This window comes from Mus caroli, unplaced genomic scaffold, assembly GCF_978045245.1.
Source record: "Mus caroli unplaced genomic scaffold, Mus_caroli_1 scaffold_20, whole genome shotgun sequence".
Lineage (NCBI taxonomy): Eukaryota > Metazoa > Chordata > Mammalia > Rodentia > Muridae > Mus > Mus caroli.
Genome location: NW_028227275.1, coordinates 31,742,904 through 31,760,301, shown reverse-complemented (window position 1 = coordinate 31,760,301; position 17,398 = coordinate 31,742,904). Strand labels below are relative to the sequence as shown.

General features: G+C 38.5%; 1 protein-coding gene across 1 annotated transcript in view; it reads left to right on the top strand.

The window, feature by feature from the left end:
- Nucleotides 1-17,398, top strand: part of Jak2 (Janus kinase 2) — a 62,474-nt gene that overhangs the window by 21,493 nt on the left and 23,583 nt on the right. Inside the window, exons 5-12 of the mRNA XM_021151607.3 lie at nt 566-683; nt 2,315-2,460; nt 8,878-9,199; nt 10,108-10,227; nt 11,419-11,576; nt 12,781-12,892; nt 14,570-14,756; nt 15,321-15,448. Coding sequence (XP_021007266.1) covers nt 566-683; nt 2,315-2,460; nt 8,878-9,199; nt 10,108-10,227; nt 11,419-11,576; nt 12,781-12,892; nt 14,570-14,756; nt 15,321-15,448 — 1,291 coding nt within the window. The remainder of the gene's footprint in view (nt 1-565; nt 684-2,314; nt 2,461-8,877; nt 9,200-10,107; nt 10,228-11,418; nt 11,577-12,780; nt 12,893-14,569; nt 14,757-15,320; nt 15,449-17,398) is intronic.

Below are 17,398 nucleotides of genomic sequence, written 5' to 3'. Positions count from 1 at the left end.
TTTTCTTTGAACGATACATTTTAGTGTTCATTTCCTTAAAAGGAGGAATTATTTGTGTGCACAGTAGATTTCACTTTTCGATGCCCTACTAGTGTTGCTGGACTTAAGATTTTTGCTGACTTTTATATCTACATCACTTCAGTTTCCCTTGATTGCTTCTCTTCTCCATCCTATGACTTATCACTCCAAGGTGGCTGTGTGCTTTGACTTTAGAGTTACTTACGCTCCATCTGCCATTGCTCTTGCTCGATGCTGTGTGTGTTTGTTTGTTGTTTATGGAAACAAAGTATTCTTCTAGGTAGCCCAGGATAGTCTCAAACTCATGCTTCTCTTGCTCCAGCTCCCTGGGTTTTGGGTTACAGATGTGCTCCAGGATGCTACACTCTGTTTCTTGTGTTTTCTGCTGACATTATAATCATGTTGTTATGCACAAAGCCTTTTGTTTCACAACCTGCATTCAACACTGCTCTTTGTGTTTTATAGCACAGCACTGGTCACTTTTAGTGTGTTACTGTGGTCTGTGCTTGAACTCTGGAGGCTGATAGACTGTCTCGTTGTCTTACAGGTTCTACTTCCCTCATTGGTACTGCAGTGGCAGCAGCAGAACCTACAGATACGGAGTGTCCCGTGGGGCTGAAGCTCCTCTGCTTGACGACTTTGTCATGTCTTACCTTTTTGCTCAGGTATAATTATAATATAGTTATATTAATCCTCTTTATATGTGTATTAAATCAGAAATTTCTTTCTATTTAGTATGCATCTTAAGTAGAGTAAGTAAGTTTCATGTGGGAAAATGCAGCTCTCCCTGCGGCACCAGCTATGAAGAGATAAGGGGATGGTCTGTTTGATAATCATTTTCGATCTCATGATTTACAGATGTATTTTATAATGATTCCATGAATGGACCCTTCCAAAGTCACTTTTTTTTCTCTTTTAAAATCTAAGTCATTTTAAGGATTTTCTTTTTAAAGGTAGCATAAATTTAGCAGCAGAATTCATGTGGCCATTGGATGGTAAAATTCTATAGAGTTTTTAATAAATAAATTTTGGATACTTTTGTGTTTACATGGTAGGCAGTAAAATGTAACAAGATTCCTCTACAACAAACAGAGTGAGCTGTAATAGTTGGTAGGCCCCTCAAGGGAGGCTGGCCACGTTTGATACTTAGAGTGGGAGCTGTGTTCAGCTCTTTGTCCCCTAGTACTATAGTGATACACTTCTGTCGTGTTATTTGAACACCTCATAATGCATTCTTTTCTATTATCTTTAATTTAACAGTAATTGAAATATTTTCTTTTTAAACTATTTTATTTTCATGGGCTACTACTTTTAACTATCCTATCATGGAAAGAAACATGGTGAGACAAATCTATTGAAAAATGAAACAAACAAAAAAATGAAACAAAGTGAAAACAAAACAAAAACTTCTATTGCATCATTATGAGTGTCTAGCCATACAAGAATACTTTCCGCCTGATCCCAGGCAAGCTACCCATGCCAGTCTCTCTGAGGTGCCCGTGTTCTCTCTTTGCCTCATTCCTTCTATGTCTTTGCTCTGCTTTGCACCTGTCGCAATGCCTTCGTCATTAAAGAAAATTAGGTTTCAAAGTTTCCATGAAAACTTTTAATTATGCCAATTGTATACAATTTCAACACTCTCTAGGTTCCTAAAGTATCTGCTGCGTGGTACTTCACTTACCTGACATCGTAGTGATCTGCTTCTATGTTTAGCTTCCAAGAAAACAAGTCTGGTCTTTCTGATGGATTAAGACCACCTTCTGTGTTTCTTTATAGACCACACAAACTCTAGTACAATGCCTTCAATATGAATTGAAGTCCGTGTACATTTGATTAATTAATATTTATTTTAGTTTAGGCATTTTAAAAATGTTTTTAAGATAAAGCTTTATGGCTGGGCAGTGGTGGTGCATTCCTTTAATCCCAGCAGTTGGGAGGCAGAGGCAAGTGGATCTCTGTGAGTTCTAGCCTGTGTAGCCAGCCTGGTTTACAGAGCAAGTTTGAGGACAGTCAGGACTACACAGAGAAACCCTGTCTGGAAAAAACAAAACAAAACAAAACAAAACAAAAAAAAGAAAAAAGAAAGAAAAGAAAAGAGAAAGAAAGATAGGCTATGAACCCAATTAAAATCAGTTTCTATTTGTATATGAACCTTGGTTAATTCTTTGTGGTATAATGATAAAAGCAGAACTTGGTTTATTACTTTTAAATGCGTATTTTAGGAGCTAACATATAGCAGATAACATAAATGTGATAGTAAAACCTGAGCCATGGCCTTCTCGTTTCTGTTTCTCAGTGGCGGCATGATTTTGTTCACGGATGGATAAAAGTCCCTGTGACTCATGAAACTCAGGAAGAGTGTCTTGGGATGGCGGTGTTAGACATGATGAGAATAGCTAAGGAGAAGGACCAGACTCCACTGGCCGTCTATAACTCTGTCAGGTAATTTCCTCTCACAAAGCATTACATACTTTGTATCGTTTGCTTGTATTTCCTGTGTTTGCTCACGCGTTTGAGTTATTAATAAAAATGGAGGGGTTACGGAGATGGCCCAGTGGGTGAAGTACTTACTGCACTGTGGTTCATATCCCCGAGCCACATAAATGCCGGGATGACACTGTACACCTGTAACTGTAGGTGGGTAGGTCAAGGCAGACAGCTCTCAGGGTGTGGCTGACCACCGTTCGACACAGTCAACACAGTGAGACGGGTCCAGGCTCCGTAAGAGACTGCCTCATAAAATAAGGTCGAGGGGGCTAGAGAGGCGGCTTCCCGGGTAGAGGTGCTTGCTACACGGGCTTGCTGACCTGAGTTTGATCCGTGAAGCCCACAGGAAGGTAGAAGGAGAGCACTGACCTAAGAGATGTATCTCTGACCTCCAGGCAAGTGCTGTGGCAGTGTGCCCCCAAACATGTCATGGGCATACCCACAGTAATATAAAGTAAAACTTTAAAATAGGCTCTGTACTGGGGGAGCACTGGCTGACTTCCCAGGCTTGGGGATTCTCCCCACCCACATAGTAGCTCGGTCAATTGGGACCCCAGTCCAATTAGGTGGGAAGTGAGAAAGACACCACCTTGACTCTGACCCCCTTGAGGTTGCATAGCACATACACCAGCATGTACATGCGTGCTCCCTCCATAGACTGCACACACTCAGCATGTCTATGCGTGCTTCTCACATAGACCGCCCAGAAACTAAAAAAGTTAGGGGCAAACTTTTTCCTACTACAGCGCATACTCTGGAAGAGATTGTGCTTTCAGGTTCTATAACATCGCAGGTGGTCATCATCTGCTTTACGTGTTCTGAAAAGACTCAGTAAGTTCAGAATAATGGAGAAATACTTTAAGGCATAATATTTCAGGCCTAGTTCTTATATTGTGCACACGATCTGAAGCAATAGTTTTCAAGTCATGGTTTATAACTTAGGCATATTAGACTTCTATCTGGCAAATGACCCAGAAGATTTGAATTCTGAGTGTGAGGGGACACACAACAGTGAAGTTTATACAAGTGATCTGGACTTGACCTTCTGCACATTGGATTTTAAGAGTCATGATGGACTCTTACAGACCAGCCCCAATGGCTGTAAGATACCTACTTTAAAGAATATACATGCATTTATATATACATATACGTGTGTGTGTGTATATATATATATATATGGTGTGATATATATTGTGTGTGCCTCTGTGTGTGTGTGAGAGAAGCAGTTGCATACCCCCTCCCAGTGAGTGACTCAGTTGCTCCGTGCTGAGTGACCTCAGAGCACGTCCACATCTAGTTTATAGGGCAGAAACTTCTTTGTCTCCCCCCTTGGTCTGTAAGTATTCTTGCTTTGGTTTTAGATGTCCTGTTAGGCCTTGACACAGAAAGGAGGCTGTAAAGCCTGGTTTTAGGAACTCACTTAGAAATCTAAATGATTCGATCTAAAGGGAAACAAAAAAATTGTATTTTGCACTCAGAGCTTGATTGCTGTTAAAATACAGACTGACAGGAAGGTTAGAGCCCAGGATGGCTTCAGAGTCACTGTGGAGCACAAAAGGCTTACACTTGTGCTCCTCCTACCTCTTCCTCCCAGGTCCTGGGACTTTGGCATGTGTCACTGTGCCTGCTTATATATAATTATTTTCTTGATTCTTTTAACCCTCTCATGGAATGAGGCTATAAACCTGTATACAAGCTTTTTTTAAAAAAATCACCTTTCTGCCTTTTATTAGTGTTTCTTAACTGTACAAAGTAATGGTTTCCTTTTATTTTCATACATGAATATCCACCTCACCACTGTCCAAATAATCCCCATTCTATTAGTGGAAATTTTGGAATTTTGGTGTCTTTAAAAAACAGAAATATGATAAGAATATTTTTATTTTAATTCCCATCGAAGGATACTGGGATGCTTCAGATTGTCCACAGCAGTTAACTAAGATTTGCCTCATGCTCTGGAAGAGAAAAAAACTAAGATTTTGCCACCTGCAGATAGTTTCTGCAATTGCGTGATGTTTGGAATTCTGGGGACTTTTTAGAAGGTGTATAAGAATGTGTATTAGAGGGCCCTAAGAAGCGGGGTGAGTTGTTGGTTGGTAGTTGGTTTATTGTTGGCTGTGATTGGTTAAGTACTCATGTGCAGAGAAGAAAAAGAAATTAGATATCTTGATGGTGGAGATTAAACTTGCACCAAGGAACTTGACATCCCTAATCAGCAGGAAGTAGGGTAACTATAACATCGCCACCTTTCCAACCCCTGGCTTCATTCAGGGTTCTTTCCTCTCTCCCCTCCCTCTTTCCTTTCTCTTTTCTAGTGGTGGGGCACTGAAAGGGTGGAAGAAAAGGGGTGGAGAAGGGTGGAAAAAAGAACGCCCAAGTAACACAGAACAGGTACAATTCTACTTTGTGGTTTTTTTTCCCAGAACTCTGGACATATTTGGAAATATTCTAGTAATTTACTTTAAAAATTGATAATTATTAGCTAGTCATAAGGGTTTTTGTATACATGGAACTGACATATCACAATGTATACATATTTAAAACCATTAAACTTTTTAAGTACATTCACAACATATTATAAAGAGGTTCACACAATCTTCAAAACATTTCTTCCTTCCTAAAAGAAACCCCACGTACATTTGTGTTTCAGCCCTAGTCTTCCTTTCCCCAGACTCTGACAACCATTCATCTATCTCTGTCTTTCTGGATTTGCTTATTTTGGTCTTTTTATATAAATCGAACCATACATGGAGTGGCATTTTCCTGAGTCTGACTTCTTCTGGTGTTTTCTCTAAGTTTTTAATTATTAATGCAAGTGTATGACAGTGTGGGTTTGTGCATGTCATGTGGAGGTCAGAGGACAGCTCTCAGGGATCAGTTCTCTTCCTGGTGATGTAACTCAGGTGTGGGCTTGCATGGCAGGTGCTTTTACCCACTGAGACCTCTTGCCAACCTTAGCATAGTGTCCTCCAGGTTCAAAAGTACAATAGCCTATATCAGCTATTTCATTCTTTTTTATTGACAATCAGTTCCATTTTATGTTATGTTTTTGAGGCAAGGTTTTCTGCATAGCTGTGACTAACGTAGAATGCTGAGTTAGCCAGGGTGGTCGAGTGCACAGAGGTGGGCCTGCCTTTGACACACTTGAGGTAGGATTAGAGGTGTGTGCCACTGTGCCCTGCATGTTATTTGTCTCTTCGGGTCGTGGTAGGGGTAGCGGTGTCTAAGTGTGGGTTGGGTTTCGTTTTCCCAGTGACTGTTGCTGATTAGTAGCTTTTAAAAAGCTTATTGACCAAATGCAGATCTTCTTTGAAGATTGTTCATTTAAATTCTTGGTCATTTTTAAAGTGAGTAATTTATATTCACTTTAAATGTATTTAAATAAATAAATGCATTTATATTTTATTGTGTTTAAATTTTTTTTATATATTCTGGATGCAAGATAAGTAAATCTCTAGATACAAGTTACCACATTTAAAAAACTTAAAATGCTTTTTCATAATTTGTGAATTATTACCTTTTAATTTTCTTGATTGAATTATTTGTGGGACTAAAGTGAGGAGATGTAAAATTAGAGGTGGAATGAATGAAGTGTGAGCTGATCACAAACTAGGCCATGGTAGTGCCTCCTCCAGGACATGTGGTGGTTGGGTTACTAGGAGAAAAATGAGCGAGAGAGAGAGAGAGAGAGAGAGAGAGAGAGAGAGAGAGAGAGAGAGAGAGAGAGAGAGAGGGAGAGAGGGAGAGAGGGAGAGAGGGAGAGAGGGAGAGAGGGAGAGAGGGAGAGAGGGAGAGAGAGGGAGAGAGGGAGAGAGAGAGAGAGAGAGAGAGAGAGAGAGAGAGAGAGAGAGAGAGAGAGATTGATTGATTTAGAAAGAAAGTCAAAGGCTGTAAGGAAAGATAAAACAAAAGGTCAACGAGGGCTTGCAGGAATGGGTGAATTGTGCTATGCCCCATTTATTCCTACTTAGCATGGGTAAACTGACTTACCTGTGACGGGTGTGGGTTTAGAGCATAGTGATCCGGGATGGAGAAAAGCACGTGAGAGAGAGAACCTAGAGAAAAAGACCGTTAAGAAGATGGTCTACATCGAGCTTGGGGAATTACACAGTATTTACTCACAAAGCACAAATTCCACTAATCCAAAGCGGAGATGGAAAAGGGATGCACAAGGAGATGCAGAGACTTTCAAGGAGAGAGAGATACTGGTGTTGAATGCTGCTCAAAGTGGCTAAGGAAAACAGAAGGCACGTTTAGTAAGGAGAGAGGCTTTCCTGACAGTAGCAGGAACCCTTCCCTTCCCTTGGGTGAGGCCCCAGAGCCTTGCTGGTATGAGCTGAGAAATACAGGCAAGAGCATGGAACTGACTCCTTAAACTCTTTCACCCAGGACAGGGTACTCTATAGCTGCTGGGAACATGAATCAAGGCAAGCTTAAATTTAATATGGGAAGGATGTTAGTATTTAAACATGTGGGTAGAAGAGAGATAATATATAGAATAAGGTTGAGAGGGTCTCTCTCTCTCTCTTTCTTTCTCTCTCTCTCTCTCTGTGTGTGTGTGTGTGTGTGTGTGTGTGTTATAGGAAGGGAGAGGTATGAGTGGGTGATACATGTGAAAGAATTAGCTTTTATCTGTCAGGTTTATACCTCATTTATTGCATTGTTGGGAAGGAGAAGAAAATGAGCATGAATGTGTACAGATTTGTTAGCAGAAATCTTAAAGAATTCCCAGTTAGAGGACTTCTCACCCCAGCAGGCATACACAGTCTGTATGAAGTGATAAAAGCATTTGTTGAGAAAGAACTCGAGGAAGACTATTGCTGAGGTTTGAAACAGAAAACCTTTTGGTTTAGAATAGCTGTAGAACTTGGATGGACAGAGAAGTGCTGTAAAAGAGTGTGCTTGATGGAGCTATTGGAAACTGGTAATTATCAACGTAGAACATAACCCAGTTGTCCTCTAATGTAGCTTTCGTTAGCAATTGTGGCTACTTGACCTCACAGCTTTGAGAGCCACAAGAGGCCTTGTGGGAAGTAGGAAAGGTATAAGCTATGATGCTTTGGTAATAATACCAGACAATTCCAAAAAATAGGAAAAAATTCTGATTTTTAGAATCTTTGCTTATATTTATGGTATATCAATAATATTGTTATGGCATCCTGATGTCACTGAATGTAGATTGAGGAGCTCTGGCTGCACCTCACCACTCACATTTGAAGGCATAGACATTGGTAAACCCACATGGAAGTTTAAAAATAATTAAATTATGACTTTTGACTGTCTATTGACTACATGTTTAATGACATTTGATTATAAAATAGATAACTGGAATCTTAGTGACTTTTTAGCAGTCAGCTAAGAATCTTTTAAAATGAGGAGTACTTCATCTAAGACAGGCCTAGAATTTCATTGGTGGAAAATAAATAGGCCCAGAATGGTGTAGGTGATGCTGTGAAGTGGCGCCCACAATATTCTGAGAACTGAGGGTGGAACCCCTATCTCACCCCTAGAATAAATACCAGACCACTTTCCTCTCATAAGAACTAGCCAATTGCCGGGCTGTGGTGGCGCACGCCTTTAATTCCAGCACTTGGGAGGCAGAGGCAGGTGAATTTCTGAGTTCGAGGCCAGCATGGTCTACATAGTGAGTTCCAGGACAGCCAGGGCTATACAGAGAAGCCCTGTCTCAAAAAAAAAAAAAACAAAACAAAACAAAAAAAACCACACACACACACAAAACAAAACAAAACAAAAAAAGAACTAGCCATTTAAGAGATAGATGTTCGGAGTAAAGGTTAGCATGCAGATTTAATGTAGATGTGCTTTAGAAACATAGCTATCTTCTCGAGGCTGTTATACATAGAAATAAATATACAGAAGAACTGCAAAATTTCTAAAAGGAATTGCTTTGATCAGAATGAAATTATTAGGACTTATTGAAGCTAAGCACACAAAATAATACAAACAATAAAGTGTGTTTATATAGCAAGCAGTAGTGTCCAACCATGGATGTTTACAGAATTCAGATAAAATTTGGAGTATAGCGTTATAGGAAATATTTGTAGCACAGAGAAATAAATGCCCAAACTTATAAATCATTTCAGGCATATAAGATAATTGGAGAAAACAAGATTTTAGAGACTTTATTATTATCTAGACAGAGTACTCATTTCACTTTGGGAAGGAAATTAATATATCATATTATAAACTGTGTTGTCACCAAGAGAATGCCTATCAAATGAGAATGCCTATCAAATGAGAATTTATTCTTGCATATATATCAGATGGTAGTTATGTTGAACCTGCTTATTGTGGGAAAAGGCAGGAACTTATCTCCTGAATTTGTTTTGTTTGCTGTGTACTTGTTTCTAGCTACAAGACATTCTTACCAAAGTGCGTTCGAGCGAAGATCCAAGACTATCACATTTTAACCCGGAAGCGAATCAGGTACAGATTTCGCAGATTCATTCAGCAGTTCAGTCAATGTAAAGCCACTGCCAGGAACCTAAAACTTAAGTATCTTATAAACCTGGAAACCCTGCAGTCTGCCTTCTACACAGAACAGTTTGAAGTAAAAGAATCTGCAAGAGGTCCTTCAGGTGAGGAGATTTTTGCAACCATTATAATAACTGGAAACGGTGGAATTCAGTGGTCAAGAGGGAAACATAAGGAAAGTGAGACACTGACAGAACAGGTAATCCTAATGATACATTCTTGCTCTTTCTTCTTTAAGTAGAATGCCCATAAAAGCAAAGTAAATGTGGTTATTTGAGTAAAGTCTTGCCATTCTCTGCTGGTAGAAATTTTATTTATGTAAAAATGTTGTAACTATAGTTTGTATCACAATGTTCTTAAATGTTTTGTTAATTTTTGTGGCAAAATTATTAGTAATGATTTTCTTCCAGTTTCAGAGAAAGATTGAATTCTTTAAGTGATTTAAAGTTAACATTGTTTCCTTTACTCTTTAGCTTCTGAAATTTAAGTACAATCATAAGACTAATTGATTTTGATAATATAATTAGTTCTATTATATTTGCATTGGAACACTGAAACTTGTTCACATGTATCATTCATATATGATTTCAGCAATTTAGTATTATATTAATTTTTAAAATAGTTGATAATTCTCTACTTTTCTGACAATCATTCTTTTTAATATTAACTGGATTAAGTTCTGTATCACACTGTCATACTTTAATGCTCTCACTTTTTTTAGTATGTGTTTTTTTTTTTTTAAGATTTATTTATTTTATATGTGTATGTACACTGTCCTCTATTCAGACACACCAGAAGAGGGCATCTGATCCCATTACAGATGATTGTGAGCCACCATGTGGTTGCTGGGAATTGAACTCAGGACCTCTGGAAGAGCAGCCAGTGCTCTTAATCGCTGAGCCCTCTCTCCAGCCCCTAGTGCTCTCATTTTGAAGTCAATACAAGAAACATAAACTTCGTCTTCAGGTTCAATATTTAGGAGAAGTCATCTCATTCAATGCCTATACATTGCTGTCAGTGTCCCTTTAGAGAACTTTAAGTGGCTCTCAGCACCTTCTCAAGCTTTGTTTGATGTCACTGTGCCTTCCTAAATGTTCTTGATTACAGGACTTACAGTTATATTGTGATTTCCCTGATATTATTGATGTCAGTATTAAGCAAGCAAACCAGGAATGCTCAAATGAAAGTAGAATTGTAACTGTCCATAAACAAGATGGTAAAGTTTTGGTAAGTTTGTATTATACATTAGTAATGTTTCCATTTTAGAAATTTTCAGATGTACAATAGAGTCTTAGTATTGAAGTTACTTAAGTATTTTGATTATAGCCGTAAGTATGCTCTAAAGAGTGCCAGCCCAGCAAACCCTTTATTGTATGCAGATCTGGGAACTAGAGGAAAGGCAGGAAGGCAGGAGGATGCATCCTTCTGTGATGTGTGAGTCATCACTTCTCTGATGTCCACTCCGCTGGTGTTCAGAGTCCCATGTTTGTCTGGTTTTCCTATGTGTATCAACTGGAGTATCTGATGGCCTTCTCTTGGAGAGTGTGCAATTTAGAAATTAATTTGGAATTTCTGTGCTTGTTTTGTTTTTGTTTTTCATGAGACAGGGTCTCACTATGTGGCTTTGATTGTCCTGTAAACCAGACTGGCCTTGAATTCACAGAGATCTCCCTCCCAAGTGCTGGGCTTAAAGGCATATGCCATTGTGCCCACTTTAGGAGATATTTTTATATTTTTATAATTTTGAATTTCCTTATCCAAGAACATAATTCATTTTCTGTGTATGCAGATAATGTGTTACATTGTACAAGGGTATTTTGAAACTTTTAACAATCATTTTCAATTTTTTGGTTAAGTTTAATTCAACATAGGGCATTTTTCTTGCTGCTATAAATAGGGCTTTTTAAAAAAGTATTCAATTACATTGATTATTTTGATAAATGGAAAATAAGTACTTTTTAAGTATGTGTGTGTGCTTTTCTATTAGATAAAGTGACACATTTTTGATTGATTATATGTTCATATGTATATATTTTAATAAAAAAATCACAGCATACTTGCATATCCTAACACATGTATTTTAGTCTGAGCAGTATATAAAATTAAACGTCTGTATTCATAATTAATCTCAACTTTTATGTATGTATTAGATTCTGACTAACTCTCTCAGGGTCATTGAAGTGTATAGTTATGAATGTTGTGTGACTAACTGGGAAGGTGAGCTAAGCCTGTGTTTGGGAGGGTCTTACATGTCAGATAGAAGGACCTGTTAAATCACGCTGGGGAACTAACTGGAAGTTATACAGAATAGTTGAACAATTTAGAGGAAATTAACCAGAATAGAGTATAGAGAATTTCCAACATTAGAATTTAATTGGCTTTTTTAATTCCATGGTTTTCCTTTTCTTTTCTGGTTAGGAGATAGAACTTAGCTCATTAAAAGAAGCCTTGTCATTCGTGTCGTTAATTGACGGGTATTACAGACTAACTGCGGATGCGCACCATTACCTCTGTAAAGAGGTGGCTCCCCCAGCTGTGCTCGAGAACATACACAGCAACTGCCACGGCCCAATATCGTGAGTAATGCCACGTTTCACTGGACAGTTCTAGGAGCTGGCTGGTAGGTTAGCATAAGGACCGCGGAAGTTCGAATCCCAGGCACGCCAGTACAAGACTGAACATAGCCCATCTAACAGATGAGACAGACAGGCACATCCCGAGCGCTTCGGGCCAGACAGACAGCTGAGTGCTGCTGGCTCAGTGAGAGACCTTTCCTCAAAGCAACAAGACAGTTGTAAGGAAGACATTGACACGCTGAAAAGGCTCACTGTTTGGACATTCTAATTAAATGTAGTCTGGGTTTATACTTAATTGTATTTTAATTTCTTTACCTTTCAATACCCAAGGCTAAGAATTACTGTTCTAGTTTGCTTTCTGTTGTTAAACAGAAGCAACTTGAAGAGAAAAGGCCTTTTAATTGGCTTACAGCCCAGGTCACAGTCCATCATAGAGGGTGCCAGAGCAGGAGCTCAAACAAGAACTGAGCAGAAACCAGGCAAACCCTGCTTCCTTTCTCACTCTCCTTGTTTACGGGCAGCCTGCCTAAGGAAAGTAACGTGTGAGTAGGCAGCACCCTCCCACATCCTTAACAGTCAAGATAATCCCCCAGAGGCGGCCACCGGCCAATCCAATCTGTGCAGTCTTGCAGTTGAGACTCCCTGTTTCCAGGTGGCTCTTGGCTGTTCTCAGCAGGGCAGGGACCTTAAGACCAGCACCTATGCAGGCTCCCTATTATTATGTAAATTAACCCTGCTTTCCAGTGCTGCATCTTTGAAATTTATGTGCATACTAATTCTTTTGGCACAAAGCAAATTTTTGGACTGGTATTTTCCAGTCACTGCAGATCTTCTGCTAGATTTGATACTGTTGTAAATATAGAAAGATGATTTTGTATTAGTACTTCTGGGATAGAAGAGACATGAGAGATTTTATGGGAGTATATTTTTTAAATTATTCAATTTGTAAAAAGCAGAACATCAAAATGAATGAATTTTCCTTGTGGCTTTATTGTTTTGTAGTGTCTTAAAATAATATAATTATTCCTCGAATTGATTTGAACTCACTACAAAATAACTCGATACATTTACTTCTCTTGAAAACAAATTTTGTAACTATATATAGTAGGGAGTGTTCTGAGGCGTGATTTTTATTTGGTCACTGTGGCTGTTTGTCAGTCATACGTGCACGCTGCCAGTCATGTGATTTCTCCTTGACTTGTAGAATGGATTTTGCCATTAGCAAACTAAAGAAGGCGGGTAACCAGACTGGACTGTATGTGCTTCGATGCAGCCCTAAGGACTTCAACAAATACTTTCTGACCTTTGCTGTTGAGGTTAGTAGGTCACATTTATTAATAGCAACATGTTGTGTAATCTTTCTCCATCAAGAAGTATTTTATTTTTAATATTAAGAATTATAGTTCTTGAGATGGTAATTGGCATAGTCATACTTGGCATATCTTAAAATGTCATAAAATAAATAATCCATAAAGTTAATGTAAACACATAAATAGCTATAATGCCTTTGTTTTTGACATTTATTTTATTTTTTGAGGTTTGAGTATTAGCCATGTGTCAAGTGGTATTTCGTTAAGTATACTCAAGTCTACTTACAACAACCAAAAATATTTACCAAATCGTTTAGAGGAAAATAAGTGACAAGAACATTTCCTGATTTCTAGAATAGGTTACTAACTGCGACATTCAGAGCACCAGGGACATGATTGCATAGAAGAGTGCACTGGACACTCACTGTTAAATGCACGTGAATTTGGATCTCATCAAAGATTGTTTATCCATATTTATCTTTAAAATATATGCATATTTATCTCTAAAATATATGCAGCTACATGCTCTAAATCTTGAGAGGATTTGTAGCAACATCTAGATTTATTTTATAAAAATATAGAAAGTAAAGATTTTATTCAATTATTTCCTAAAAGCACCTACGTAGCACTCAGCACATGTAGTGAAGGAACGGAGTATAAGGGCAGCAGGTGTGTGTACCTCGTCCCTTCACCATTACGTAACTTACTCACCATGCTCAAATGGTTGTCGATCACTGCGCCTCATAGGTGTGATGAGAAATTAGAGAATATATGATAGAAACCTATGTTTCAAAAATCTGTTGGAAAACAAAAATTTTAAAGTATACTTAACGTGCTCAGTTAAGCTTTGTGATTAGTATAGGCAGAAATAGACAATATTGGAAAATACAGTATTTATTCAGAAAGATGTTTTAAAATATAAAAGACATGCGATTGCCTTGAGGCATTAAAAGTAATTTTATAAATTGCTCCAGGCTGGAGGAATACAGTAATAAAGCAGGTCAAATTATTAAGATAAATGAAGTAGCTCATTGTTTATTACATTAAGACAAATGTTTTTAAGATAGAGCTAAACAATGTCATAGTAGAGATAATTACAAAGATAGAATAGTATACAATGAAATGCATATTCTTTGCTTGTGGAGCAGAGTCAGTCCTGTTAGAGAGGGCCTCACCAGTAAAGTATGTTATCACTTCAGTGAGCTAAGGGATGGATACAGTCACATCAGGGTGTGTGCTGATGGGCAGAATAGAGGTGGGGGAAGCAGTGAACTCGCGAAGGTCCTTATGCTGCACCAGTGCTAGACAGGGGAAGCTGTTACACTTGAAATCAGTTACTGAGCTCTTTTGTAGGATGTGGCACTGATCGAATGCCTTCCAGAGGCACTGCCTAAGGATTTATAGCTTCATCATCTAAATATTCTGTTGGTTTTTTTTTTTTTTTTTTTTGGTTTTTCGAGACAGGGTTTCTCTGTATAGCCCTGGCTGTCCTGGAACTCACTTTGTAGACCAGGCTGGCCTCGAACTCAGAAATCTGCCTGCCTCTGCCTCCCGATTGCTGGGATTAAAGGCGTGCGCCACCACGCCTGGCTCTGTTGGTTGTTTTTTGATAGCCCCTTTGGCTGAAGAATCTGCATAATTATCATTGTGATTTTTCTTCTTTCTATAATTAAACTTATGTAGCGAGAAAATGTTATTGAATATAAACACTGTTTGATTACGAAGAATGAGAATGGAGAATTCAACCTGAGCGGGACTAAGAGGAACTTCAGTAACCTCAAGGACCTTTTGAATTGCTACCAGATGGAAACTGTGCGCTCAGACAGTATCATCTTCCAGTTTACCAAATGCTGCCCCCCAAAGCCAAAAGGTAACAGCTCTCCAGTTACTCTAGTCATAGTCTGCATGTAGTGGGTAGTGACTTGAAAAGAAGTAGGCAAAAGGCAGGGCTGTATGAAAGCAAGTTGATCTTTCTTTGGTACATGTAGCCTGAGAGTGACTGGAAGCGCCTTTCTAAGGTGTTCTAAAGATAATTGCTTTGAACTTGTCAGCCATTTGCTTATGAAACTTCCTAACTCTACTGCCAAATTCCTGCATGTTATATCTTTCATATATATTTTTAGGATATTAATGTTTCTTGTTTTTAAAATGAAATTGCAAGATTGTAAATCTCCTTAAAATAATTTCTTTAAAATTCCCAGAAAATAAATTCTGTTAAGAAGTGATTGTAAGTTTGAATGTGTGTTAGCTAGTAAGAATATTTCTACCAGAGTTGAATAATAAAATTCCTAGAATAATTAAGCAGTTATTGAGAGATTCTTAGACACAGAGCACACTCATGTCACTTATCTGGAGAGGTCATAATTTTGCTGTGCTTTGATTATATACAGACCTACCCACATATGAAACAGATACGTTGTGTTTTTTCCCCCAGATAAATCAAATCTTCTCGTCTTCAGAACAAATGGTATTTCTGATGTTCAGATCTCACCAACATTACAGAGGCATAATAATGTGAATCAAATGGTGTTTCACAAAATCAGGAATGAAGATTTAATATTTGTAAGCCAATCTTGATAATTGGGTGGTTTCTTTTTTTTGTCCCTTTAAAGCAGTGTCTTTTAAATTTTCTTAGTTGATAATTAGATTCATGTTATAGTTGACATTTTATTATAATTTGCATTTCAAGATTTATCATTTATAAAATTCATAAATGTTAGGAAATATGCCAGTCTTACAGCATAAATTAGCAGAATTAATTAATAATAGAGTTATATTCTCTTTTCAGAAGTTTAAAAATATTCCTTTGGGAAATTTAAAAGCTAAAAACACCTGTCTTAGTTCCCATGTATGCAGCGAGTAAGGGGAATTCTGTAGATTGTCTTTAAGGACTTGAAAACAAAATAGTCCATAGGTGACGGCTCGACTAGTGTGTGGTGTGAGAGAACATGTCTTTGTATCATAGAGGTTAGAGTGAGAAGCATTACAAAGAAAGTACTGTTGTACTTGCTGCTTAGTTGATCCTAGGTTTGTCCAAGGGTGCGACTTAGAAGTGAGATTTATCTCGGAATAGAGCTGGAACCTACAAGAGTGTGCATCTAGTGTATAGAGTGTGAAGTGTCTGCCTACTTGCTAGTAGGCAGGAAAAAAATTAATATTGTCTGTTTCAATTGATTTAGTGAAAAAAGACGAGGAGTTTATAAGCTTTTGAGTTTAGGCTTTGTTACATCCCTTACACGATCTGAGAAACACTAAGCCAGTACGTTGAAGACGGTACCATAGAAGCTTGGGAGAAGCACATGCAGAGCTTTTGAAAAGCCCACTCAGGCCTAGGAGCATAGTTCCAGCCCTTGGGGGAGAGAAGCAGACATATGAAGAGCTTTAGGACATTCTTGGCTCCATATGGAGTTGAGGGCGATTCTGGACTGTATGAGACCTTTCCTCAAAAACAAAACAAAATAAAAAACAAACAACAACCAAAAAGGAAAGAGAGAAAGAGAGATTTTTTTTTAACTCACGTTTTCCAGGATTCCCATAGATAAACCACTCCAAAAATAAGCTTTTAATTAAAAAAATTAAAACATACAGGGAAGCTACCCAAAATTAAGTAGAGGTCATCAAACCAAACATTAAACTTAAACTTCTAGTAAATTTATATAATTTTCAAGTATAGACCATAAAATGTAGGTATCTTTAAAGAGGACTTGAAAAACAGCAAAATGAAAACATTTAAGGTGTGTTCCTTAAAGACAGAATTCCAGGAAAGAAGGAATAGTTGTGTAAAAACCTACTGTTGTACTTGCTGCTTAGTTGACAGTGTAGAAAGCAGGTTCCTCTCCCGCCACTGACCTGAGATTGAGGGAACTGGAAAGCAACCGTGGTGTAGCTCAGCGATAGATAGGTTTGTCTAGTGTGTTCAAAGTTCCAACTTTAACCACAGCATCTCAAATATAACAGCAAACCCCAGAATTTTTAAATGAAGCATATTGGCTTATGCCTGTCACGTGTGTGCCCAGGAGACTGAGGTAGGGAGATAGTAAACTGGAGGCTGGCTTGGGGTACAATAGTGAATTCCCCAGCCTCAGCCTGAGAAACAGTCCACACAAGGGAGATGGAGAAGGGCAGAGGGAGAGGGACAGAGACATAGAGAGTGGGTGGAATTAGAGAGGGGAGGAACTGCAGAATGCGAGGGCATTGTTTTTCAGATGTGACAGAAGCAGAGAGCGGCTGGGGAAGTTGACAGTTGAAGTGCTGTGCGGCTGGGGAAGTTGACAGTTGAAGTGCTGTGCGGTGGAGCTTACATTTGAACATGGCAGCACAGCTTCATAATGCAGGCCTTCAGCAGTTATTCTGGGCAGATACATGATAAATGCTAGTACTCATAGTGGTGGTGGTAGATGGTCATCTGGTTTATTTCAGGCTTTGGTACTTCCATGTATTTACTCACTTATTAAAGCGGTTCTACAGGACATTCATATTAGTCCTCATCATATGAAGAGTTCAAGGCCAGCC